Below are 26364 nucleotides of genomic sequence, written 5' to 3'. Positions count from 1 at the left end.
GAATACTTTTGCAAGGAAAAAAAAATCGGTTTGGGGGAAGAGTGGAGCAATTCATCTGAGCATAATACCCGTGTTTGGCTTCCTGCTTGAGAAAGATGTGCCAATGGGCCTTTACCCTTTAATCTGGATCCAGTCCACATATTTTGGGCTTGCTTTATCTTACAAACATGCCGTTACTCACGGAGCTGTCCACACTTGTAAATAATCACCCAATCTTTTGGCTTCGAGGCTTTCCTCTGAGGTATCTTCTCGAACTGAGCACTGTGTTGCAAACGTTATTCCCGTTTCTGAATTTTCCAGCACCCCAGCTGGCATTTTTCTGATCTCCATTCCTAGCCAGGCTACACCTCGGACTCTTGTAGCATAAAAAACAATTTCTGGTTAGCATTATTAAGTGCAAGAACTGCCTAGTGCCAACTTTTGAGCCCTCCGGGGTGTCACTGTATGGCCTGGGCAGCTGGGGGGAGTTACGCTGGCAGCACTAAGCTATATAAGAACATTAAAAAGAGCTCTGCTGGATGAGACCCAAAGCCAGCATCCTGTTCTCACAGTGGCCATCTGAATGCCCATGGGAAATTTGGAAGCAGAACCTGAGTGTGGGCAATCCTCTGTTGTAGTCCATTACTTAAGGATGAGACCTAATGTGTTTAGGAAACAATACAGTGGTACCTCAGGTTAAGAACTTAATTCGTTCTGGAGGTCTGTTCTTAACCTGAAACTGTTCTTAACCTGAGGTACCACTTTAGCTAATGGGGCCTCCCACTGCTGCTGTGCCGCCGGAGCACAATTTCTGTTCTCATCCTGAAGCAAAGTTCTTAACCGGAGGTACTATTTCTGGGCTAGCAGAGTCTGTAACCTGAAGCATCTGTAACCCGAGGTACCACTGTAATGGTTTGCCTTTGTGTTGGCTAAAGCTCCCCTGCTGGCTGACTAAGGGCACTGCAAAAATAGCATAGGATGCACAGAGGTCCTCTTCCATTTGATCACAGCAACTGTGTTAAAAAGTGTTCTACATTTTCCAAATATGAAGCTGTTTTCTGGACCTCCTGTTTTAACTTGAATTGTTTTATCCTATCTCCAAAGAGATGATCTTTGTTTTCCAGAGAGAGAGAGAGAGAGAGAAAGAGAGAGAGAGAGAGAGAGAGAGAGAGAGAGAGAGAGAGAGAGAGAAGACCATATCAAGAAGATAAAATATCCTCATGCTCTGTAAAACTAATTAGGTTTCTTTGAAGTTACCTTGAAAGGGCTTTGTACTGGCAAGGTGATAATAACATTCTGGAAATGCCTCCTTAGAAGCCAGCAAATAAAAGGAAGGCGCCTGGAGAAAAGACTCAAATCTTGCAAGGCCTTTGGGGGGCTTTGGGGGACATATGGACGATAGGACACCAAGCAGTGGTAAGTCCAGGGGCTTCATTGGGGTGGCCCCCCCAGAAGCCTGACTAACTATAGGGTAAAAGCACCCACTTTTGTTATGTGCAGAAATTATGCCTCCTTTCCATGGATGCAATAGTGTGTGCTACTCTTCTAAATATTTATGCTTGGAGGGGAAATTGGGGTGGGAACTGCTGGCTTCATCTCTGACCTCTGTGCATTGATCCTTACTTCTAGGGACTAAACACTCTCAACCAACCATTTGTACTCTCAATTTTTGCAGGGTACAGTTTGGTTGGGACTTCTGCAAAGAAAGCTGCACACGTGTACATTTCAGCTCACATAGGCTCCTAAGTGTGGGCAGTCCGTGCGCTGCAAAAACGGAAGATACAGATGTCAATGCACGTGGAGGTGCCCCTGGGTCTGCTTCTGTGCAGAGGTTATGACCAGTGTGTGCCACTAAATTCTATACACACTGGTGTGCACCTCTCCACACATGGGCCAGCTGGACAGGGGCAGAGGTGGAAATAATTGGGTGGATCTGTTCTGTGTGTTGGGGAAAGCTGTACCTTTTGAATTTCTGCCTTTAAAGGCTGCATTTTATTGTCACCTCCCTTCCCCAGCAGCCTGATCTGTATTTTGTCAGCATTGCATATAATACCGATCCAGCCCAGATTACTCAGTTCATGGTCCTTTTATTTGTTCTTTTCGTATAGATTATATTGCTTCTTGGTTGAGGACATTCATTTGTATTTTTCTGCCCCTGATCTTTCACCTTCAGCTTCTCGCAGCCTTCCTGCATGTCTGCTGTTTGTTTCCTTTGTGTAAGGTCACCAAAAGTAAAGTGGCCAGAGTGAGGATGACTTTAATAGTTGTGCAGAAGCGGGAATAGTAGCAGGTGTAGCTTTGCCATGCTGAAAGGCCTTCTGCTGCGCAAGTGGGAAGGGTGCAAGAGCCCTGTCCTCTTTGTTACATTTAATACGCGTGGCTTCTCCCCAAAGGAATCCTGTAGTTTGTTAAAGGATGCTGGGAATTGCAGCTAAGCTATGTGCTTTAAATGTGTGGGGTGGATGTGACATCACTTGGACACCTCATTATCTGTCTCAGTCTTTATTTAGCTAAAGTTTCTCATTCTGCCTTCTGTTCCTGCTTTCTCTGTATCCTGGTATTTCTGTTTCTTCCTCCTCTCCTGCTGGAATTGTGGGTGCACTTTAAAAAAAACATTATTCCCCTACATGGAAGGTATAACATTCTTTGGGTGCTGCTTATTAAATTGCAAGTTTCAAGACAAGGTCATTAAAAATATAAAATAAAATGCAGTACCCTAATTTCCATATGTGCTTAATTAATTATTCCTACTAGTGCTGCTAACTTTTTAAACTGCTCCTGTGCTTTCAACAGTGGTTTGATCTGCACACACTGGTGGGTGAATAATGCTTCTCTGTGCTGTGTTCAGCTGCTGATTTCTGGAGCTGACATTCCTCTCTAAAGGCACAAGAGCAGGAGGCCTAACTGGGTTGTTGTTTTTTGTTGGGTCACTTGGCAACCTTAATTCCCACTAATAAACCAGGCTTCTAGGAGAATAAATAGGTTGACTGACTGCCATTTACTGCCTGTTCTTTGGGAAACCTGTCTGCGATGAATGTTATATAAAGATTATCATATCTCTCAAGCAAATAGGAACCCTTTCTGATAGTGGCTAATGGACACATAGCCCTCCTGTTGCCTTTGCCCCAACAGCTGATTTTGCTTCCTCAGCTCACCTGCTAATCTCTTCTTTTTCAACTGAAAGCAGGTGATGACAGGGACCGTCACTGATAAAGGGCTGGATATTTGGGCAACTTCGTAAGGGTGATGCAATGAAATCTATTCCATCAAAATCAGATGGCCTTGCACTTCAAAGAGTGATGTGTGCAGATCTCTGAATCCACTCTCCTTAACTCAATCTGACCTAGCAAATTACACAGGAGAGAACAGATAAGAAAACTGTTACAGGGAGTGAAACCAGGACCACAAATGGATATGGAAAGGTTACAGGGAGAGAAAAGCAGGGGCACAAGCAGTTCAGGCAGGCTGCGCACACAACCAGACATTTAAAGCAGCAGGCAGGGATCTCGCCATATTTCCTTTCTCTAATCGGATCCCTTCTTCCTCTCTGGAGGGTGGAGCTGGGAGGCAGAAGGAGAGTCAGGCTGCTCATCTTCTCTCCGATCCCCTGCTGAGAATAAGGCATATCACTTGCCAGCTGCTAACAAACTTTTTCCCAGAGTGCTCTTAGGCAGAAAGCCTACTGATTGCAGAGATCAATTTCTGTCCTTAGACTGTGTGAGCACATTACTGGCTTAAAACTATTTTGTGCAGTTCAGATTGAAGCTAGTTTGGGACAGAAATGCATTGAAATGAAATATTTCATAAGAAACAGTAGGGTAGACATGTATGGATTGTGGCCCATGTTTTTTGTACACAGCAGTGAGAGCACACTGGAGGCCATACACTTGCATGTGGATCTTTCAATGACATATATTGATTCTTACTTACTTATTTCCATGTATGTATAATGTTCAAGTTTAAAATCATCTACATAAACACCAATTTTATCTGAAAGAGGGTTGCTGATAATTTATTCACAGCACTGTAGCAATTACTAATCCGTGTATGTGTTCAATCCTCAGCACTCTGTGGCGGCTTTTCCAACCCAAGTGATGCTCCCTGGACTTGTGCCAATTGTGGTTATATCCCTATTCAGCACTCATGCCAATCTGGTCCATGCAGGTAACCTACACTGTGCACGTTCAGCTCTAATCGGTTATAGTTTTCAGTATACTGTAAAGCCGTCAGAAGCAAAATTACAAAACTGGCAAATAAAATCCTTTCCATTTTTTAAGACCAGTCCCAAAAAGCAGAAATCAGGGATGGGCACCAGTCAAACGCTCCCAGAGCTCAGATGTGAACCAAAGGTCAAATGCAGATGGTTAAAATCCATTGGGATTGAGAGGCTCAAGTAATTGTTAAAAGCTCAGTGGAATAATAAAGTTTTTTTCAGTAGTCATCTGAAAATGGTGAGAGAAGACGCAGTCTGCAAACTCACCAGTCGCACTTCAGTTTGGGATGGGATACAAAGCAGAGGTTCATGAGATGATCTCTTAAGCTGGGCAGAGGCATATGGAAGAAAGCAGCTCTTCAGGTATCCTGACCCCTAGCCATTAAGGGCTTTAAACGTAATCATAAGCACCTTGATTTGGGCCTAGAAACAAATAGGTTTGTACTGGGCCATGGAAATCAGTGTGGACCCTTGTACTTCTTTTCATTCTGGGACTACTATTTTCCCTCACTCAGAAAATGACAGCAAACTTGAAAGGCCATTGGTGAAAGAGGCCCTGGCACAGGCAAAGCAGCTGGTCTCCTTGGCGTATCAGCGCTCTCGAAGCAGGTATGCATTTCCAGCTGATGCAGGTGGTAGAGAGCACCTTTCTTTCCCTCCTTGTCATGCTCTCTGCTCCTGCCCGCTGTGCCTACACCCCAGGCCTTGTGGGGGTTTCTGGTCTTCTTCGTTCAGCCATGCCTCATTCCGTGAAATCCTAGAGGGAAAGCAGTGCTGACCAAGGGATCCCTCAGTGCCAGCGACCTGCTGAGCCTCTTCAAGCACCCCGAGGCAGAGACCAACGCGGCGGTTCATGCGGCTGAGCTGATGGACACAACAGTGGAGCTCATTCGGCAGCTTGTGTACACGCGGGAGAAGCGTTATGCCAACATGTCAGGTGTGTCTTGCATCCACCACCCAGCCCGAGAAGTACCAGTCTTCACCTCCTGACCTTCTTGAGAATCTTCTTTCTCCCTTTTCTTCTGCAAGGAGTCTTAAGCGGCCATGATCTCTCCACCTTGGCAGAAGTAACTGGCTGTGCTGCTCAGCTGCGGCCCATCAAGTGCTCAGACACCTGCTTGACTGAAAAGTACAGATCCATAGATGGGACGTGCAACAACAGGTAATTCTGCTGGCCCAGTCCTGCAACCTGCAAAAGCACTGGCCATATTATTTAATGCAAAATTGCACTCTTCAAAATACCCTTTGACCTGCTACTAATTTCCAGTAATTCCTGAAGACCTTTTTAAGCCAGGAGGCCTCTTCGGTTGCTTCATTTTTTTCAGGACGAGCCTGTCTTTTTTATGATTCTTTTGTGTTGTTTTTATGACATTTTATGTTTTATTGTACTAGTAAATGTTGCTGTATTTTGTTGCTGGTGATTTATATGACAGGGCAGTCTATAATTTTTTTTTTATAAATAGCATAAACTGTGAAGAAAGTCAGCTATTTTTAGCTGTGCCTTTTTGCACAGGTCTTGCAGGTAGTGGGGGAAATCATAGAGATGATTTCACACTCCCCACTTTCTGCTGATAGTAGGATGTTCCCCCAGGGCACTTTTACAGAGTCACCTTTTCTTTTGAAAACAGAATACTGGGGATTCTTGATTTTTATTTTTGTAATTCTTGTTTGTATGCAAATACAGAGAGAGCGATTCCAGAAAACTTTTTTTTCATTCTGACGTGCTTGCATGAAGTTTGCTGGGAAGTTAAACAACCCTGTGTGAATACTGCTGTAAGACATGAGATACAGCAGTTGAACACAAAATCCACAGAAGACCTCCAAAGGAATCATTTTGTTTTTGATCCATAGGCCCCACATCTAGCATACACAGAGCAAACTAAGCAACTGGTAGCCAGACTGGAATCAGCTAAATACTGCCATATGCTATAAAACAATCAAGAAAGGTAGAGGGGGAAGAATGGGGAAAGGCAGAGAAAACAATTATATCGCCAGCAGAACCCTTAACATATCTATTTTTGTTTCATAACAATTTAAAACACCAACTGTGGGGAATTGTCCCTTTGCCAAATGGAAGCAAATTATATCTGTATATTTTGCCATCTTTATTTAACTACCCAACCTCAGCCCAGCCCTTCCTTTTAAAGTTGTCCTTTAACAATTTCAACCCTCCATAAAATTTCATCTTTATTTTGAACATGGCTAGTAATCTTTTATATATATTTAGTCACATATTCGTGAGGAATCATACCTCCATAAACATCATAACATAACATAAACATCAATCATACCTCCATAAAACTAAATAGCAGTATATTGAAATAAAGATTATATACAGTGCTAAACCAATACTGAATGTTGCTTTTTAAATAATAAATGAAGTTTTAAAACCACACAAAAATTATCTGCTCACAAACCTCTGCCCAACACACAGTACAAACGACCCCCATGGGTGTCCTAGGCTATGAATCAATACACCACAGAAATCTGCCTGTTTGCTGTTATTTAGGAAATCCTCTGTATCAAATAAAGTGTCCCCCGTGCTTCTTTAGTTTGCACAGATGAGGTAGTAAAATGCTTCCACTTGGTAAATCCTCTGGTGAGTAGGGGATATCTTGGTTGAATTTTCCCACTGAAACAAAAACTTGCAGATACAGAATGGGCATACCCAGGGAAAGGCTGACATCTTTTTCTCCCTAACATCTATTGCTTTCAATGAGCCAGTGTCTTGGATATGGAAGACCATACAGTCCTCTGATTCCCTCATCTGCACTCTCAAGTAGTATAATTCAGGAGCCGTTTTCCCTCTCCACCTTCTACTTATGTGAGCCCAATGCCACCTGCTCATTTCCTGCAGTTTATGAGATTTCATTTTCCCTTGCAGGAAGAACCCACTTTGGGGAGCAGCAAACACAGCCTACGCCCGCTGGTTACCTGCAGACTATGAGGATGGCTTCTCTGCACCCAAAGGATGGAATCAATCCAAGACCTATAACGGCTTCTCATTGCCTTTGGTATGCAGCAGCAGGCAAGACTTGGAATCTCTTATGAATGGTGATGGCAGAGTTCACACAGGGTTTATAAGACAACTCCAAAGCTCTCCTTCTTAGCTTGCTTTAAAATAAATGTTAAGATGTTTAAAAAAAGCACCCTTTGGTTTGCATGACGTGCCAACATTACTGGGTCTTTACACAGAAATGTTGGAAAGTGTATCTGTGAAGGCATGAAGGAGTGAGGAGCACGTGACATTTTCATAGTTTCCCATGGACAAGTTACACACTCCATGGCAATTGCAAATTCCATGTCTCATAATACTGTCAAAAAGTATGCACTCAAAATTTAACTTTTTAGAATTTCCATGAAAAGCATGACTAGTTTGGACTGCATTTCCACACAAAGTAGAAAAATATACTGTGTTATTCACAAGGCCAACAGTGTTCATATTTGAAATGAATTGTTCTCCCAGGTGCGCCAGGTGTCCCATGAAATCCTGCATACACGGAATGAGAACATCTCCCTGGACAGCTCCTACACCCATATGTTGGTGGAGTGGGGCCAGTGGATTGATCACGACATGGATCTCACCCCCCAGAGTGCCAGCACCGTTTCTTTCACGGACGGAGCAGACTGCTCCCATGGTTGCATCAACCGGAATCCGTGCTTCCCCATTCAGGTAAAGACAGCGATGAACAACAAAAAACTTAGGAAGAAGAAAACTCACCGTAGTCCTCCTAATAGTAAGGACTGTCGCCTTTACCTTTTACCAAAATGTGAAGTAGAGCTGGTTTATATATGTCACAACCCCCATGAGAGTGTTTCAGAAGTACATGGATTCACAAATACTTTCCCCCACTGTCATATCCAGACAGGTCCACAGGGCTTGCTTACAGAGCTTTTTAAAATACCAAACCAGAAGTGAAATCTATACAACGTAATTCATTCCTGGAGGTGACTTTACAGCCACGTTGAGCATGAAAGCAAAAAAAATGAGGCCTACCATTTTGAAATTAATCCATCCATTGCTAGGTCCTTTTTAAAAAAAGCTCAGAGTACACACCAGTTAAGATCATTTATATATGCTAATACATATGCAGAGATGCCAATTTCAGCTTGCTGTCTTTCAACAAGAAGGCAAAGTTTAGGAAATAAATAATGAAGAAATAGTTTTTAAAGGCTGGGAAGGGGAAGTAGATTTTGGGTGCTCAGATCCCCCTGGGTCACTCTGTAACTATGTCCCTGTCTCGGGGCGCAGTGTGGCATGGGGGAGAACCACCTCTGTCTTTAGACTCTGATTCTGTGTGGGAAGCTGTGGAAACTCAGTAAAGAATGTGCGCTCTCCATTCTTCCTGGCTGCCTGTCAATCAGACCCAGGGCTTCTTGACCACTCTGCTTCTCCTGTGCCAGATCCCTGCTGGCGACCTCCGTCTGGGTGGGGGAACAATGAAGTGCATGCCTTTCATCCGCTCTTCGCCAGCTTGTGGCAGTGGACAATCCAGCTTCCTTCTGGGGCAGCTGCAGCCCCGGGAGCAGCTGAACAGCCTCACCTCCTTTGTGGACGGCAGCATGATCTATGGCAGCACGGCTTCGCTGGCCAGGAAGCTCCGCAACTTCACCCAGACACTGGGGCTTCTGGCAGTCAACCAGGAGTTCTCTGACGGTGGCCTTCCGCTCCTGCCCTTTGCTGAGAAGAAATCCCCAAACCCTTGTGCCTTGACGCGGGATTCCTGCCTTGCCAATGCGTCTGACGTGCCCTGCTTTGTGGCAGGTAAGAGGAAGGCTTCTCTGTTATTGAGAATACATCTGGGATGGGGGACCTGTGGCCCTGCAGGCATGGACGGACTCCAACTCCTAGCATATTTGTCTGTTGGCCATGCTGACTGGGGATTCATGGGAGCTGTAGTTCAACAACATCTGGAATGCCACAGGCTCCCATCGCTGCTGTTGTTGTTTTTTACGGCTGCCATCTCTGCTGAACAGTGTGGCCAGATGAAAAGGAAGAGAGGACTTTCGTTTTGTTAACGGAGGTGATTTTTTATCACAGGCAGCCCCTGCTCAGCCCTGCAAGACAAGATGCCAAAATGCCCTCTTCTGGGCAGCTGTTAAAGTAATTAGAGCCCAATTCTCCTTTCCAGTGGGTCTCCTGGCTTTGTACAGGATTCCCCTGAATGTGTGCACGGCCTTTCAGGATTACCGTAATGGGATCTGCTTTGTCTGACTTGTGGTTTAACAAGTCCAATAGCACCACCTATAGGCTGTAGGGTTCTCCCCCTCCCTAACTGACTTGTGTGCTTGGTCCATATATGGGAGCTTCGTGGGTGAGTTTTCAGAAGGATGCCAGTCCTGTTGGATGCTGGGAACAAGGTGAAAAAGGACTGGGGAGATGGGTGGCTTCTACCTCGAGGTATCAGGGGAAAACATCTGGAGCCAAAATTCCATCAGTGGGACCTCCACTGATGGAAGTGAATGGTGAAAATACTAAAACAGGGCTATCGCCCCCCAAAACATGTATGTAACATTCCCCCCTCCCGCTTTTTGCAGGCTGCTTAAAGCCTGCCAAAGGCTGTGTAACTTCTATCTCATTTACTGTGTGCATTGGTCTTTTCCTTGCCAGGAGACTCGCGGTCCAATGAACATTTAGGCATTCAAGTCCTGCACACAGTGTTCCTGAGGGAGAGCAACAGGATCGCTACCACCTTCCACCAGCTCAACCCCCAGTGGAGTGGGGAAATTCTGTATCAGGAGACTCGCAAAGTCATTGGGGCCTACCTCCAGGTGAGGGCCTCAGGCATGTCGTTGCTTAGTTCCTTCAACAGAGGGCTGGATACAGTTCCCATTGAGGGGCAGATTATATATAACATCCATGTTATATATATGGCAGTCGTGTTTGGGGACTAGGAGGGTTGGGCTATAATGAGGCCCCCTCCCTCCAACTCTATGGTTCTACAATGTCATGCGCCACGGTTGCTGTGATGTCAGGACATGACTAAATTTTACTAGCTATTATGGGGAAGATGGAGGGGATCTAAACATGCAGCTGGTGTTTTCTACCGCAGCTTTGCATTCTGTGCCACAGTTTGGCTCCAAATACACTGCTATTGCCAATCACTCACACGCTGCTCCACCTTGCTTGCTTTGCGGAACCTGCTCTTATGTCAGATAAGAGCTGGTAATTCTGAAAACACTCAACAAGCCATGTTAATGCAGGTGGATATGTTTGCACAAGAGGCACTCTAATCTTACCAGGCCTCTTGTGAAGAAATGCAAGAACCGCAAAACTAACACCAGGGTCAAAGTGCAGCTGGCAGTGAAATAGAAAAACTCTTTAACTTGCAGGACACTGATCTCCCTACTGGGACTCAAGCTCCCTTCTAGAGCGTCTGCAAGGGATGGAAAGGGGGGGGGGGAATCCCATTCAAGTGTTTTCTCTGAGGCATGGTTCAGTTTCACCAGATATGAAAGTCGCTGAGAGGAAACATTGACATTATTAGAAATTTTGTTCTCATAAATCCAGATGGTTTTTTACACATTCATTTTTAAAAGGTCATCAATATTATGCTATCCTAATAGGCAATGAAGTACCTGACACCAGTTTGGCTGACCCAGTGTGGTGGCACAGAATATTCAGAGACATTCCAATTGTTTAGGGAACAGAGCTCACAGAATATTTTTGCAGTCTCAGAGGAAAGTGAATGTTATTTTAGCATGTTTATCCTCACAGCCAACCTGTGAGATGGATGAACATGAAAGCTATTGCCTGGGAATAAGCCACCGGTGAGCTTCATTGCTGAGCCTCTTGCATGCATCCCAACACTTTTATCTATTGCACTGCAGTGGTTGAGGCCCAATGAGCAATTTCTTCCCAACAAATCTGTATCTTCCATGGTACAATTCTGTGACTGAGCTGCCATTTTGACTGCTTCTCTCCACTTTAGCCTGGGCACAAATGAAATAATGCTTTTTGTTTGTTGCTCCTGTTGCACATCTCCATGGCTCCCCACTTGACTGAGATTCCTCCTCTGGCAACCATCCATCCAGTGAGTAGCAGTGGCACTGCTCAGGAACAGATAGGTAGCCGTGTTGGTCTGCCATAGTCAAAATAAAAATACGTGTATCTGAAGAAGTGTGCATGCACACGAAAGCTCATACCAAGAACTAACTTAGTTGGTCTTTAAGGTGCTACTGGAAGGAATTTTTTTATTTTGACTGCTCAGGAAGGGACTCAAAATGGAGGCACACAACCATTTTACCACAGAATGCACTTGTTGTGTGGTAAAATTATCTTTACCACTTGGCAGGATAATGCAGCCAGCCAGTTACCATGTGGTTACATATATGCTATAGTAAATTAGCCGTTCATAAATGGCCACCCCTAATGGAAGAGCAAGGCTCTTTTCCTCTTACCTTCTCCATGTGGTGTGCTCTCACCTTGTTTTTCAGTGTTCATATCTACTGGACTTAGCCTGGTACAAAGCAGATAGAAATAGCATCCATTGGTTTCACTAGATGCTCAATCAAGCCCACTGAACTCAAGTATATTTCTCCTTTTTATGTTTGTTCACTTGATGTAGATTATAAACTGGAGGGATTATGTCCCAAAGATCCTTGGCCCAGAAGCCACTGAGGCCTACCTTCCTCCATACTCTGGTTACGACGAGTCTGTTGACCCCCGTATCTCCAATGTCTTTGCCACAGCTGCATTTCGCTTTGCCCACGTCACCATCAATCCTTTCCTCTCCCGTCTGGATGAAAACTTTGAAGAGAATCCCAGTCACCCCAGCATATCTCTTCATCAGTCATTCTTCTCCCCATGGAGGATCATCGAGGAAGGTACAGAACTGGCAACACATGAGATGGGAGCGGGTGGAAAGGGCATGTTGTCTTTGGTGATGTCATTTATCAAGTTACACAGGGTTAGTCCCATTGAACCCAGATCTGCCCCAGAGATCAGCAATGTTTAGGGCAAGGGTGGGACACCTGTGGCCCTCCAGATGTTTCCCCAACTCTCATCAGCCACAGTCAGCATGGCCAGTGGTCAGGGATGATGGGAGATGAAGTCCAGCAACATCTGGAGGACCAATGGTTCCCCATTCCTCATCTAAGAACTATTGTACTCAGATTGTGCTGAGTAAATCATGTTTTTGAGTGGCTGAATTCCAGAAGTGTGGCTGCCTTATTAATCCGTTGCATCAAAATCAACTAGAAGTTCCTGCAGTAGGACCTTAATATTTTTATTGTGGCTTGAGCCTATACATTCATTGAATGTATGCGATAAAACAGGCCTAGGGAAGCCTGTCACAGTGCATTTGGGGGAGGGGGCTTGAATCCTCCTGGTGACAGGAATCTTGTAAGGGAGTGACAGGGCTGTCATAGGGTTACCACCTTTATTCATCCTAAAAACAGCCTGAAACAATATGTTATTTAAATAAAGTGTCTGTACTTTTTCTTTTTCTTTTTAAGCCTCTGCTGTTGTTGAGGAATTTGAGGGAATGTGAGATTGAGTGGCATCCTTTACATATGGCCAGGAATGGTCCTGTGGAGAGCAGTGAGAGAGAATTGTTTGCAGGGTTACAACATTCAGAGATGCTGGAAAGAAATGTGCACCATTTATGTTAGGCTTAAAAATCCCCAGGGTTTCTGCTTATAGACATTCCACCTTTGAGTTATGTGAATATAGTCAGCCGCAGGGTTCAACCTACGGTGCTTTGTCGTGTCAGTAGCGTGCAGCTTGTTTCTGTGCCTCCCTGGGCCTTGTGGGAGGAGGCCATCTTTCAGCCATCCTGTGGCACCACCCCATATCGCCATTGCTTGTCCTAGAAACTGGGGCAAATGTAACACAGACAAGGGGAAGAGCTTCGGGGTGTCACACATGAAAAGGGCCCTTGCTAAGCTGATCATCATGAATGCTTTGCACACAAAACACCTGCATGTTGTGTCTGGTGCTGTGCACGTGGATTATTAATAACAGTGTTTTCTACTGAATCATCTGCTTCAGAATGCCAAATATTGTGTGAGAAGTTGCCCTAGAGCTTTGCCATAAAGACTGAATGCTGGTTTGTTTTCGCTGGCTTCTGTCACAAACTTTAGGAGGAATCGATCCTATCCTACGTGGAGAGATCTTCACCCTTGCAAAGCTCCAGACAGCCACTCAGATGATGCCAGAGGAGCTGACAGAAAAGCTGTTTCATCCCAAGAAGGCCCTGTCCCTTGACCTGGCAGCTCTGAACCTGCAAAGAGGCCGGGACCATGGACTGCTAGGTGTGTAACCCTGCTGCAGGGGTAGAGACAGGAAAGAGAGAGACAAAGAGAAAGAGAGGACATCAGAAGCAGAGGGCACCTCCCTCTAGAACTAACACTTGATGTTCTCTTCAAATGCCATTTTCTGGTGCTCCCTGCAGGTTACAACTCCTGGAGGAGGTTCTGCGGTCTCCCAGAGGCCCACGCTTTCTCTGACTTGCGGCATATCCTCAACAGCAGCTACCTGGCTCACAAGCTACTCAAGCTGTATGGGACGCCTGAGAACATTGATGTCTGGATTGGGGCCATCGCAGAACCTCTCCTGCCTAGGGCCCGAGTGGGGGAACTGCTTGCCTGCTTGCTGGGAAGGCAGTTCCAGGCCCTGCGAGATGGTGACAGGTAGGGAATCTTTGAGGAATGTAGTCTTTGCAGATTCCAAGATAGAAACTTGTCTGATCTGTACCTCCCAGACTAATGTGCAGGTCAGAACTTTGTTATCTGCTTACCGTGGCGCTTCTCAGTTGTTTTGACACCGTTGTCAGCTATAAGGGTCATAATAAGTTAGAAATGCATGCTCAAGTGTGTATTTAACTGTAAATTTGAAGTGGGCTTTCGTTTACAAAAAGCCACAGAATAATGAGGAAATGGAATAGAAAGGATTTATGGGTGAACACATGTGGAAGTGACATGGATCAGAAACGGACTGATTCAGTTATTCCTAGCAAATGAAAGATGCAATCACTGAATAATGCACCCCCACCCCACATGTTCAGTACAAGTTAACAAGCACAGGGAGGGGGGGGTAGCCAACCATATCAGGACCACAGTACAAGGTTAAAGTTCAGCCTACATAAACAGAAAATAAATAGATCCTTACCCTCAATTAGTTTCCAATTTAAAATCTGCAGAAGGATTCCTCCTCACTTTCTGCCACCAAGGTTGTGTCATCTGCATATCTGAGGTTGTTGATATTTCTTCCGGCGATCTTGGGATTCATCCAGCCCAGCCTTTCGCATGATGAATTCTGCATATAAGTTAAATAAGCAGGGAGACAATATACAGCCTTGTCATACTCCCAATTTTGCACCAATCAGTTGTTCCATATCCAGTTCTAACTGTAGCTTCTTGTCCCACATAGAGATTTCTCAGGAGACAGATGAGGTGATCAGGCACTCCCATTTCTTTAAGAACTTGCCATAGTTTGCTGTGGTCGACACAGTCAAAGGCTTTTGCATAGTCAATGAAGCAGAAGTAGATGTCTTTCTGGAACTCTCTAGCTTTCTCCATAATCCAGCGCATGTTTGCAATTTGGTCTCTGGTTCCTCTGCCTGTTCGAAATCCAGCTTGCACTTCTGGGAGTTCTCGGTCCACATACTGCTTAAGCCTGCCTTGTAGAATTTTAAGCATAACCTTGCTAGCGTGTGAAATGAGTGCAATTGTGCGGTAGTTGGAGCATTCTTTGGCACTGCCCTTCTTTGGGATTGCGATGTAGACTGATCTTCTCCAATCCTTTGGCCACCGCTGAGTTTTCCAAACTTGTGGCATATTGTGAGAAGTACAAAACTAGACTGGATATTGTGAGAGGTATGGTATATATGCTTGGAATTAATGGGTTTGTTGCTGGACTGCTTTGCTGCCTGATCCTGGCAGACCATTCCACAAATAGGGTTCACTGTGGCATTCACACCAGCTACACAATCCACATGACTTACTTCTCGATTTCAAACTTGGGGCAGGGTGCAGGGTGAGGGAAAGATTCCTTCCTTCCTATACATTTCCTTATCTTCTGGCTACATTCAATAGCAGGAAGCAGTGCAGGAAATAAATGAATTCAGCCAGATAAGGTATTCATGAACAGGCTTTTGCTCCCCCTTTTCTTTTGCAGGTTCTGGTGGGAGAATGAAGGAGTGTTCACCCCTCGCCAGAGGGAAGAGTTAGCAAAGGTGACTTTGTTCCGGATCCTCTGCGACAACACCCACCTCCACCACCTCCCTGCAGACGTCTTCTCAACCAGTCACTTCCCAAGTGACTTTGTGTCTTGCAAGAGCTCCCAGATTCCAAGGGTGGACCTGACCGCATGGAGGGAAGATTCAGCAGGTAGAACCTGGAGTGCCCACAACTCAGAACACAGTTCACAGAGGGCTTGACAGCCTGTTCTCAGCCACCTTCAGGCACTTAAGAAGGGAGTCTCAGGGATGGGAGGGGGTGTATAACACACACACACACACACACACACACACACACATATATATATATTGCATGCTTTCCTTTATGTAAACTGCTGTAGGATTATTATTTTTTACAGAAGGGTGGTACTCACCATGTTGTTACAGTAAGTGCCACACTTTTTAACATTTGAAAAAATAAAATGTGCCAGTACTGCATACACTTGAGTAAACCCAGAACAAAGTGCTGATAATAAATGTAAATTTATTACAGTTTGTACCTTTATAATAAAGCTAGTAATAAATTTCTAATACATCTGCCATAGCCCAGACATTTGTCACTGTGCCTGTGTTCTGTGTGTTCACAACCAAATATGCATACACTGCCCTGCCCTATCCAGAAGAAGTCCTTATGTCCTCTCTTCGTTTCTCCCTTCCCCTCTTGCAATATTCACTCATTTCCATTTGGGAACATGGAACACTAAGAGGTCTGCATCTGGGAATTGGTTCCAGTGCAGTGCATCTTTCAAACTAGGAAGTCCTTCTGCTGTGTTCTTTTTCTCTCTCCACAGACACACCTTGTGGGCCGGTCCCTCTGGTTGAAGGTGCCCACTACGTCCAGTGTAAAGCCTCGGTGTTCTTTGAGTGTTGGCCTGGCTACATTCGGGAGGGTCCTTCCTCTATAACCTGCAATGTTGAGGACAGAGAGTGGAGCACTGGGTTGCCTGTTTGCCGAGGTAAGACCTACCACAGGAAGAGTCTTGGGGACGCATGTATAAAGTATGTCATGATTTTTTTTAAAAAAAAAACAATGACGCCACCCCTCTTCAGCCTCACTTCTTGCCACTTTTTACCTCATGCCCCTTTCCCACTTTTATTTACAGCTTTGCTATCCCCTTACCACCTAGATGTGTGACATACATTGCAGGCAGATTTCTTGTCAAGTCTGTATGGATACACTTGTAAGACTTGGCCTTACAAGTGTATCCATACATATGCTTGGCTTGCGCCTCTGACGCTTTTGTGTTGCAGTGGTGGTCACGGAAACCACTGTCCAGCTCCTCCAGGTCACACTGCTATTCACGCCCAGATCAAGAGACCCAACGCCTTGTTGCATTTAAGAGGCCCTATAGCAATGCTTTTAAAAAGTGTATTGTTCTATTATTATTAGCCAGTTATGTGGAACTTGAAATTTAGTATTTTATGTGTGCTTAGAGGCCCCCTAGTAATCTGAGGCCCTAAACAGTGGCTTACTTAGCTTGTGTGTCAGTCCAGCACTGCAACTGTGAAAAGGAGCGTCTCCACCCCCATTATTCAGCCTGGATACTGAGGTCCAGCTCCGAGGGCCTTCTGGCAGTTCCCTTACTGTGAGAAGTGAGGTTACAGGGAACCAGGCAGAGCGCCTTCTCGGTAGTGGCGCCTGCCCTGTGGAACACCCTCCCGACAGATGTCAAGGAAATAAATATCTGACTTTAGACATCTGAAGGCAACCCTGTTTAGGGAAGTTTTAGTGTTTGATGTTTTATCGTATTTTTAATATTCTGTTGGGAGCCACCCAATAAATTATTACTATTGTTATTATTATTATTTATAAAGTACAGAAGTCTATCTTTGATGAGAGTCCCAAATAAGGAGGCTCCAGAGATGCTAGTCCTATGTCAGGAAATGAGGAATTTTGGACATTTTCTTCCCGTGAGTTTCATTTTCTTCATTGATGCTGTAGGGAGTGCTCTAAGCATTTCCTTTCTTTCTCTTTGCCCCCCACCCCCTTCTTGTCATTTTAGACATTGATGAATGTGAGCATGGCCAAGAGAATCCCTGCCCCTCTCTGCAGATTTGCGTGAACATACCTGGGAGCTTCAAATGTGCCTGTCAGGGCTCCCTGATTCCGTCTCAGGATGGCACCACCTGCATTGGTAGGCTGGGTCGAGGGACCAGGCTGTGAGGAAGCCAGAAGGTCTAGCAAAGCCCTTGACCTCGTTTCCTCACTGGGAGAAGCCAATTGGAAGGGTTTGGCAGATGTCAGCATCCTTATTCAAGCTGCGTTTCTCCCTTGTCTCATTGCTTTGATTGCTCAATCTTATACTTGGAACTAAAAAAGAGTCATTCCTGGAGTCTTCCTCCATCATAGGGGTGGTAAACTGTAGGCCTGGGGGGGGCCCAGCTTCTCTTTCTAGCCCTCAAGACTCTCCCCACACCACACGTCTCCCCTTGAACGCTGATAATGCCTTTTGCTTGTCTGGATGAAGGATAGAAAGGTATGCATTAGTGTGTGCAGAAACAGGGGATTTTTACTTTTGTTGCTCTGCCTACCTTTAAGAAGGTTAGATGAGGCTGCTGGATCAGACCAACGTCCCACCCAGTCCAGCATCCTGTTCTCACAGTGGCCAGCCAGATGCCTTTGGGAAACCCACAAGCGGGACCTGAGCCCAAGAGCCCTCTCCCCTCCTGCGGTTTCCAGAACTGGCATTCAGAAGCATTACTGCCTCCAACTGCGGAGGCCGAGCAGAGCCATCATGGCGTCCGTAGCCCTCTCTCTTCCATGAATTTGTCTAATCTTCTTTTAAATCCATCTAGGTTGGTGACTATCATTGCCTCCTGTGGGAAGCAGTTTAACTATGCGCTGCATGAACTAAGTACCGTATTTTTCACTCTATAAGACGCACCAGACCATAAGACGCACCTAGTTTTTGGAGGAGGAAAACAAACAAACAAATATTCTGAATCTCAGAAGCCAGAACAGCAAGAGGGATGGCTGCGCAGTGAAAGCAGCAATCCCTCTTGCTGTTCTGGCTTCTGGGATAGCTACGCAGCCTGCATTCACTCCATAAGACGCGCACACACGTTTCCCCTTACTTTTTAGGAGGGGAAAAGTGAGTCTTATAGAGCAGAAAATACGGTAGTTTTATCTTTCTCAAATCTTCCAACCTTCAGCCTCATTGGATGCCCATGAGTTCTAGCGTTATGAGAGAAGACCTTTCTCTATCCACTCTCTTCATGGCATGCACAATTCTATAAACTTCCGTCATGTCGCCTCTTGCTCACCTTTCCTCTAAACTAAAAAGTCCCAAACGCCGCAACCTTTCCTCACAGGGGAGTCGCCCCATCCCCTTGGTCATTTTGGTTGCCCTTTTCTGAACCTCTTTCAACTCTATAATATCCTTTTTGAGGTGAGGTGACCAGAACCGTACAGTTTTCCAAAGGCAGTCACACCACAGGTTTTGCAAGGCACGTGAGATCTGCCCTAAAAGCGCTGCTGTTTTCTGTCCTAGGGGGCCAAGGAGTCACTGTTACTTCATTGGCTGCAACTGCAGCTATTGTGGCCGGAGCTATTTCTCTCATTGCCGTAGCTGTGGCACTGCATAGAAGGTATGGCTGAATTACACCTCTGGAAATGTTTTCTTCCTTTAAAAAAATGTATGTAGTCGCATTGGCCCACTTAGAGGGGAAAAGCCAAAGTGAAGTAATAGATTCAGTAGGACCAACTTTGTAATATTTTCTTGTGGTTTCTTGTGGCCTTTGGGTTTCTTCTCTTTTCAATTATCTGCTCACGTAACTTTTCCAAGTGACACAAATGGACCTCTGGCCTCTTCTGCTGTTTCAGGAAAGCACGAGGGGTTTGTGCTTCCCCTCTCCATGTTTTGGGGATGTACATTCTCCCTAGTTTAGATGAATCCTTGAAGGCCAGGGAAGAGGATGGGAAAGTCATTGAATATTGCTGCAGCTTGCATGTACTTACATCCAATATTATTCTTGTTTTTCTCCAAGTCACATGCATGTCAGTGGAACTAAATTCCTAGTTACAGAAGTGTGTTTATATAGTCCAACCTGAGGTACAAAGCTATATGGAATGTCTGGTTGCCACCTGATTGCCACATCTCTCCTCCCCATCCGCACTTTGGTCACTTTTACTTAAAGAGGAGGGTTTTAAAAATCCCTGCTGCATCTTATTGGCTGGGGAACCAGAGCACAATGTAATCCACATCATGTGTCCTCAGACATTACTGGAGAGACACATGGAGATCTAGGCTGACTTCTGTGTGGAACAAAACCTGTATGTTTCTCTTAATATGGAGATGTTCACTCCTAAAAGCAAGAGTGGAGTAAAGCAGCTGTGTTTAGAAATCCTTTGAATGGAACCTCAGAAAGTTTTATTGCCCTGATACAGTGATGGCTCTATTTCTAATACAATGGAGCTTTCTTTTTTCTACACCGCTTTTAATCCATAATACCATAATCACAATGGAAAACAACACCCCCTAAACACAGTTTAAAAGCCAATTTTTGCTATTACTTATTAAATTTCTAATCCTCCGAAAAGAGAAGGCTATGCATAAAACAAGTATTAAGACACTCATTTAAGTTGTGAAATGCAGAGTGGCTCACTATACAACTACAGCTATCCAGAGGTGGGGACTCCTATTGACATTTTCTGTTTATTTGGGGGGTTTTTTAAAAACTATTTACAAAGAGCTTTATCGCTGCAAAATGTTTTACAGTTCTGTACATTTTGGATTAACTGCAAGTGTTCTCTTCTGAAATGCAGGGTTGCACTGCAGCTATAGGCTTGTTTGCCCCGCCAAGTCAGTGGTGGGGCCCCTGTGGCTCTCCAAACATTGCCAAGCTGAAACTCCCATCACCCCTGACCATTAGCTATGCTGGATGGGGCTGCTGTGGGTTGGAAATCCAACACCTAGTGCCCTGCCTTAATAGGACAGCTATGAAACATACTGTTATGATTCTTAGTTTCCCCTTTGAAACATTAAGGGCTAAGCCAAACAGCCTATACCACCTTCAGCCCAGAGTGTGTTGTCCCATGCCTTTGCCTCTGTGTGCATTAGTGACACCCACATCTATTATCTCTCCATGCCAGCACTTCCAGCAGGGGTGGGGAAGCTGTGGTCCAACTCCCAACAGCCCTAGCCAGCAGCCTGGAATGATGGGAGCTGGACTCCAGCAGCATCCCAAGGGCAACAGAGTCCGCACCTCTGACTCACAAGTGTGTCTTTCCTCCTTTGGTAAAGATCTCTTCTTCCACAACAACTTCCTGCAGACTGAGCTGCTCCAAATGTGTAGCTGATTCAAGAACTGAAGATGGCCCCTGTTCTCTAGTCTCCAGCCCCATGCTGCTTGAAGAGCCTGCCCTGCCCCTTCAGCACTCATGACCATTTGTTTTGCTGTTTGCTTCCTAGGTGCTTCAGGAGCAAGGAGGAGGTCTCCCTTTCTAGAGATAGTCGCTGTCCCCAGGATTGTTCCAAAGAAGGCCAGAATCCTGACTCAAGTTAGCTCTCCCCAAGTTCTCTTCCAGGCCTTGCATCTCAGGAACCCAAACCACTGTGGCTCTGAATTAGTATTATTTTCAAGTTTAAAGATTTCTCAAATCATTCTTGCCAAATAATTTCTAGAGAATGCCCTTCCTCCCCATCTTTCTAGAGAGTTGCAAAGAAGATTTGACGACTGAAGATTGGTCAAACTTAGGGGCTTCGCTGGGTGCTCTGGGCACAGCCCATGGCGTGATTGGAGGAGGGGGAGGCAGGTAGTCCTCTAGGACTGGCCCTAGGGAAAAGCCTATACTGGCAACACTTGGTTAGAAAATACCTGCAAATAGACTGGGGTCATATCAGGAGGGGTTTTTTTAATGAAAGGAAGCAATTTTCTCTCACCCAGACACGAGTTTGCTTATCCGCATCAGGGTTCCAATGCACATGCAGTAGAGTATGTCCAGGAAGAAGCTTGAAGCAGAAGAAATGGTTGGTGGGGAACTTGTGACATTCCCGATGCTGTTGGACTACAACTCCCATCATCCCTAACAGTTGGCCATACTGGTTGGGGCTGATGGGGGGGGGGGAAGTCCGATGCCATCTGGAGAACCACATGTCCCATCTCAAGAGTTAAGCAATGCCACATCTGTTGGTGCCATTCCTCTGTTCCAAAAGCAAACACCTGAGACTACTTATTTTTACACTGTCAATGTTGCATTACAAATGTCCACTCGTCTACTTTGCCCCTTGGCTGCTTGTCTAGCCACGAACAAGGCAAGACAGAAGTATCTGTGTTCGTTTGCCAGCTGGACCCAACAGGCCTTTGAAGTCTCAGCCTGATCTTGGCAGTTCCTATCCTTGGTTAATTACCGCTTAATCTATTCAAGGCCCAGGTGGCAGGTAATCCTGGCACAAACTGATGGTGATCCAAGCTTAGTGTGTACTAGAGTTAATTCTGGGCACACCTCTTCCCTACAGGAAGCTAAAATCATCTCATACAAGTTTTAAGAATTAATCTTCGTAGGGGGTGGGGAGAGAAATACAATGAACTCTGCTTTGAAAATGTGCTGTTTATTTTGCAGCTGGAATACATGCAGGCTTCAAAAGGAATAAAACAGCCCAAAGGCAATAAGAACCAGCCTCACTGTCAGTACTGCAGTCTATTTATTAAATAGAGATCAGTATATTTTATTAAAATATGAACATGTGAGTAAGGAGATAATAATGCAGCCAAGAGAACAGCTCAGCAGTTGCCCCTTCCCGTAAGAGACTGGAAGCAAAACAGGTGCTTCCTCCAGCAGTTTGGAGAGAGTGGCTGTGAGTGGTGGGTGAATTTAGAAAGCCAGGCTCTTCAATTAATTTATCATCATTGTTAGAATTGACTGGACTCCCACTTACAGCATCTGACCCATTAAACGGAGACCAAGGAGAGCCACGAGCAGGTAACTCTGAGCCAGGTGGAGCACAGGCCCAACTCAATAGAAGGCAGCTTCCAATGTCATTACCTGCTTCCAGCAGAGTAGTGTCTGTTTATTGTAAGGAATTTCCAGACAGCACTCCCAATTTGCTGCAGCAAAAACCAGGGAGATAGTATGGGAAGTCTTTCTATGATAGAAGAAATATGGCAACTAATAATTATGCTTATCAAGGTGTGGAGATGATGCGTGACTGAATGCTTCTCCTGGAGCAGAACTCTTTCTTGGGAGAGGCACTGAGAGCTTGCACACCACACTAAGCAAAACCATGACTTAACATGAACATGCTGGTGCTTAGGCTTTGCTCCTTCCTGGGGCAGTTTTTAGGTCACTGTTGCATGGAGCTAAGCCAGAGTCTGGCTTAGCATGGCATCAGATCCTGGGCTCTTCACCTAGCTACAATCAGAAGCCAAGTTTTGTCCTACAATTACAGATTGCAGTTAAGGGCATGAGACCTTACTCAGGATCCCACGAAGGCCAAACCTTGGCTTAATTGCTGTTGCATGTTGACCTAAGCAGTCTAGGGAGGAGCAAAGCAGGTGCAAGCTCTTCTCAGGGAGCCATCACATTCAAGTGGTCATGGTAAGTCAGTCTGTGGCTTGCCATAATGTGCAAAGCAGCATGTAGACTGTCATTAATCAGGAGCTGGCCTGGTTTGATCATTTGTAGAAGACTCCAGCTCCCATTAGCTCCAGCCAGCATGGTCAATGGGCAAGGATGATGGGAGCTGTAGTCCAGCAATATCTGAAGGGCCGCAGCTTGCCATGTGGAGCATAGTATGGGAATCCTCTCTTACTGAATCAAGTGAAATTAGCTATAGGAAATAAGGGATAAACCCCTCCACAAACACAAAGGCAGACAAGGAAATGGGAAGCAGGCCATGGTACTAGGAATTCTGACATTTCAAGATTTGCTGGATGTAAACCTGCTTGGCAGTTCACCATCCCTGCAGAGGTGAGGAGCAGAAGGCCCCACGGCTGAGAGCAAGGTCAAGAGGATCCCTTGAGAAGCTGTCCTTTCACTTATGGCAAGCCTTGTCTAAAGCAGGAAGAGGCAAGTGTTGTTGCAACGTTTTCTCCTGTAAGCATAAATTCCAATAATATTTTCTCCCAGATACATCTTTGGGGAGAATAGCTTTTTAAGTTACATATATATATTTATATTTATATATATATTTACTATAATCCTTAGCATGCAAGTGCTACTACATGTGATCAAGATGAAACAAAGCCCTGGGCCACTGAGCAGCCAAGTGGCAGGGAACCCACAATTCCCCTCCAGCCATCAAGGTCTAATAAGACAGCCACTTACCTGTAATGCTAAGGAGATACTGCACTCAACAGGAAAGGAAAGAAAGAAAAGGCATTTACTTCAATGATACCAAAAAGTGCTCTCCATTGCACACAATCCCAAAAGGCAGGCGATTCTTTCCTATGAAAGCAGATATGGTGCTCCTCCTCCAGGGAGTGGCATTGGGATTGCCAGTCACAAGATCACACAAAGCCAGGCGTACAGTGCAGGCATCAAGGGGCAACCAGCAGCACTGGGGTGTTCAAGATGTTTTCGCACCAGCCAGTAGTTTCTGCCTAATGGAACCAGGGGTGATGATGCAACCACTCGCTATGGCCAAGATGATTTAAATGTACTTCATTGTATTTATAGTGTGAGGCTCTGGCCATGGATGCTGTTAGGGCTTCACGGATACCAGGGTTCACCGTTGAAGCCTCGTCCTCAGTGCCAGAGCTCATCTGTGGAATATAGCATAGTGAGTGCTTTCCAGCATGGGCAGAGTGCCTCCCCTTCACTACTGAGCAGCCACCAACCAGCCTCCCATTTGCCTGGGAATAGGAGGAAATGGCTCTCAGGGCAGAGGATGCTGCTTCCAGCTAGAGCACAACCCTAGCCGCTCCCATTTTAGAAATCAGGCACAGCATCCAAAAGATAAGCTTCATTCTCCCCTTCCCATTAAAAAAAAAAATCATATCAAAAGCTAAGTGAGGAAGACTTTTCACTTCTGTCAACATTCAACAGGTCTTCCAACTCTGATTTACAAATTCAGAATCAAGTGTGGTTCTTTTTTTTTTACAGTACCAAAACCATTTAGGGGCCAAAATTTATTTGTAACACTTGAATCCGAATATTATCCCCATCCCCCCCCTTTAAAAAAATATAAATGCAGGATGTACACGAGGGGTGGTGAACATGGTGTCCCCCAGTCTGTTGTTGGACTCCAACTCCCATCATCCTTCATCATAGGCTGTGTTTCCTAGGGATGATGAGAGGTGCAGCCCAAAACCTCTGGAGGGTGCTAGGTTGGGAAAGGCTGAGCTGTACAAACCCCAAAATTGTGCCAGAATATTCAAGATGTGAAGTCCTTTTTAAGCTCCAACGTGAATGAAGCAAAAGAGAGAATGTTTCATACAAGAGTCTATAATACTGTCAAGGCAGACGCAAGCACCAAATGGGAAGCTAGAGCGGAGCTGAAATGTGTTGCACAAAATACCACAAGAGTGTCGTTTGGACTGCAACAAAGCACAGTGAAGGAGCCTGTGGGAAGGAGGGTGTCAGCTGAGGACAGCTGCTCCCTAGAAAACTAATGTGGCAGCAGCCAACTCTCTGGCCTGCAGAGTGGGAGCAAAAGCATCTGCGGTCTCGCGCAGCTGACCTCAATGTGGTTGTGGGCCACTGCCTGTTATGCAATTTCCCCACTTTTACATCACAAGCAAGGCTCCAGCCAGAGTTTTGGCCTAGAACAGATGCCTGCCTACACAGAGCAAGGTATCGGATCTGTCACACAACCAAACGGCAAGCCCTGAGCTATAAATAGAAATCAGCCCCCGGCTGACTCTTGCGGGCTCCTCAGGAGGAGAGCTGCCTGGGAAACAACTCGAAGAACACACACGTAGAGGCCATCAAACAAGGCCACCGTACAGCACTGACACCCCCATGCCCAGTCGCGGTTGGAGTTGGCAGCTGCGTGGAAGAGTCCGAATCTCTCTCTCTCTGTGTTGTACGGGAATGCCCAGCTACATTTGCATTGCAGAGCAGCAAGCAGATAATGAGCCCAAGGGCCAGCCATGGCCTCAGAACCTTCAGAAGCAGATCTTTGAAGAAGACTTGATATATAATGGCTGTGGAATGCATAGAGACAGGGGAAGGGAGGAGTCCAGAGACAACTTCATTCAGTTGAGCCACAGAAGGGCTGGTCCCTTGGCTACTCCGCATCAGGCTAAGCACTGTCAGGAAGCTCTGCAAATAATGCAACGGGGAAATCTGTGCTTCTTATCTCTTCAGTTTACATCAGGCAGCTTCAGTTTATATCCTGCCAGCACCAGGAGATGTGCTGGGTCAAGCCCTCTAACTGCCTGGCGGAGTAGTGGTAAGGTGATGCCCTTCCAGAGTGCCGGTCCTCAGCTACATCTCACTGGGAAAGAACCCCAGCTTAGCTATGGACATTTCCTTTCTGAGACGCATGATTTCCCAGTACATCAATTCCACTGCAAGGGGGGAGAGGAAGAGAGAGAGAGAGAGAGAGAGAGAGAGAGGTGAGTGAAGCACCAGAGAAAGCCATAACGTAGAAGACAAGTACGCATGTTTGTTCTACACCGGGGTGGAGAACCTGTGGCCCTCCAGATGTTGTTGGATGACAACTTCCATCACCCCGAACCACTGATTGTGCTGACTAGGGCTATTGGGAGGTGGTATCCAATAGATTCTACATCCTCCTTTTGGAAAAGCCAACCCATCTAGTGTCTAGGAGAGCAACACAGCAGGCTGATGTTCAGCTTGTCTTTTTTAAAAAAATACATTGATTAAATGTGCATACCACCCATCATCCGTTAACATTAGAAGCAGCACCTTCTGACTGTCACTAATGAATGTCACTAATGTAGCTAATGAAGGCTAAGGATTGGCAAAGCTACTTCCCTTGTGGGTTAGAGGCATAGTGTTAGCATACTCTTTTTAAGCATATCCTTTGACATTTCTGACACCGCATCTTTCCCCATTCACTGATCTGGCAAGTATCTGTGGACCAG

General features: G+C 45.5%; 2 protein-coding genes across 7 annotated transcripts in view; one reads left to right on the top strand and one right to left on the bottom strand.

Moving 5' to 3' along the window:
* Positions 1–1359: 1359 nt before the first annotated feature.
* Positions 1360–23662, top strand: LOC309539735 (eosinophil peroxidase-like). Of its 2 annotated transcripts, XM_082236073.1 has the most exons (18): positions 1360–1395; positions 4044–4143; positions 4708–4801; positions 4954–5129; positions 5222–5354; positions 7077–7206; positions 7659–7865; positions 8597–8957; positions 9804–9964; positions 11761–12019; positions 13277–13447; positions 13588–13825; positions 15312–15523; positions 16164–16328; positions 17376–17507; positions 18864–18960; positions 20784–20892; positions 20936–23662. In XM_082236073.1, the coding sequence occupies exons 2-17, from the start codon at positions 4074–4076 to the stop codon at positions 20875–20877; spliced, it is 2700 nt and encodes an 899-aa protein (XP_082092199.1). In that variant the 5' UTR covers positions 1360–1395; positions 4044–4073; the 3' UTR covers positions 20878–20892; positions 20936–23662. The 2 variants fall into 2 exon arrangements, with proteins under 2 accessions (XP_082092199.1, XP_082092198.1); XM_082236072.1 differs by having other exon boundaries at positions 20784–23662.
* Positions 21908–26364, bottom strand: part of RAB3IL1 (RAB3A interacting protein like 1) — a 30306-nt gene continuing 25849 nt past the window's right edge. For all 5 annotated transcript variants that reach the window (XM_082236093.1, XM_082236092.1, XM_082236094.1 and 2 more), the window contains one exon: positions 21908–25824. In XM_082236093.1, the coding sequence (XP_082092219.1) occupies positions 25742–25824 (83 nt within the window). In that variant the 3' untranslated portion in view covers positions 21908–25741. The remainder of the gene's footprint in view (positions 25825–26364) is intronic.

This window comes from Podarcis vaucheri (genome assembly GCF_965113315.1).
Source record: "Podarcis vaucheri genome assembly, chromosome: 1".
Classification (NCBI taxonomy): domain Eukaryota; kingdom Metazoa; phylum Chordata; class Lepidosauria; order Squamata; family Lacertidae; genus Podarcis; species Podarcis vaucheri.
Note: the sequence above shows the minus strand (reverse complement) of the source record. Positions and strands in the feature narration are given on the sequence as shown.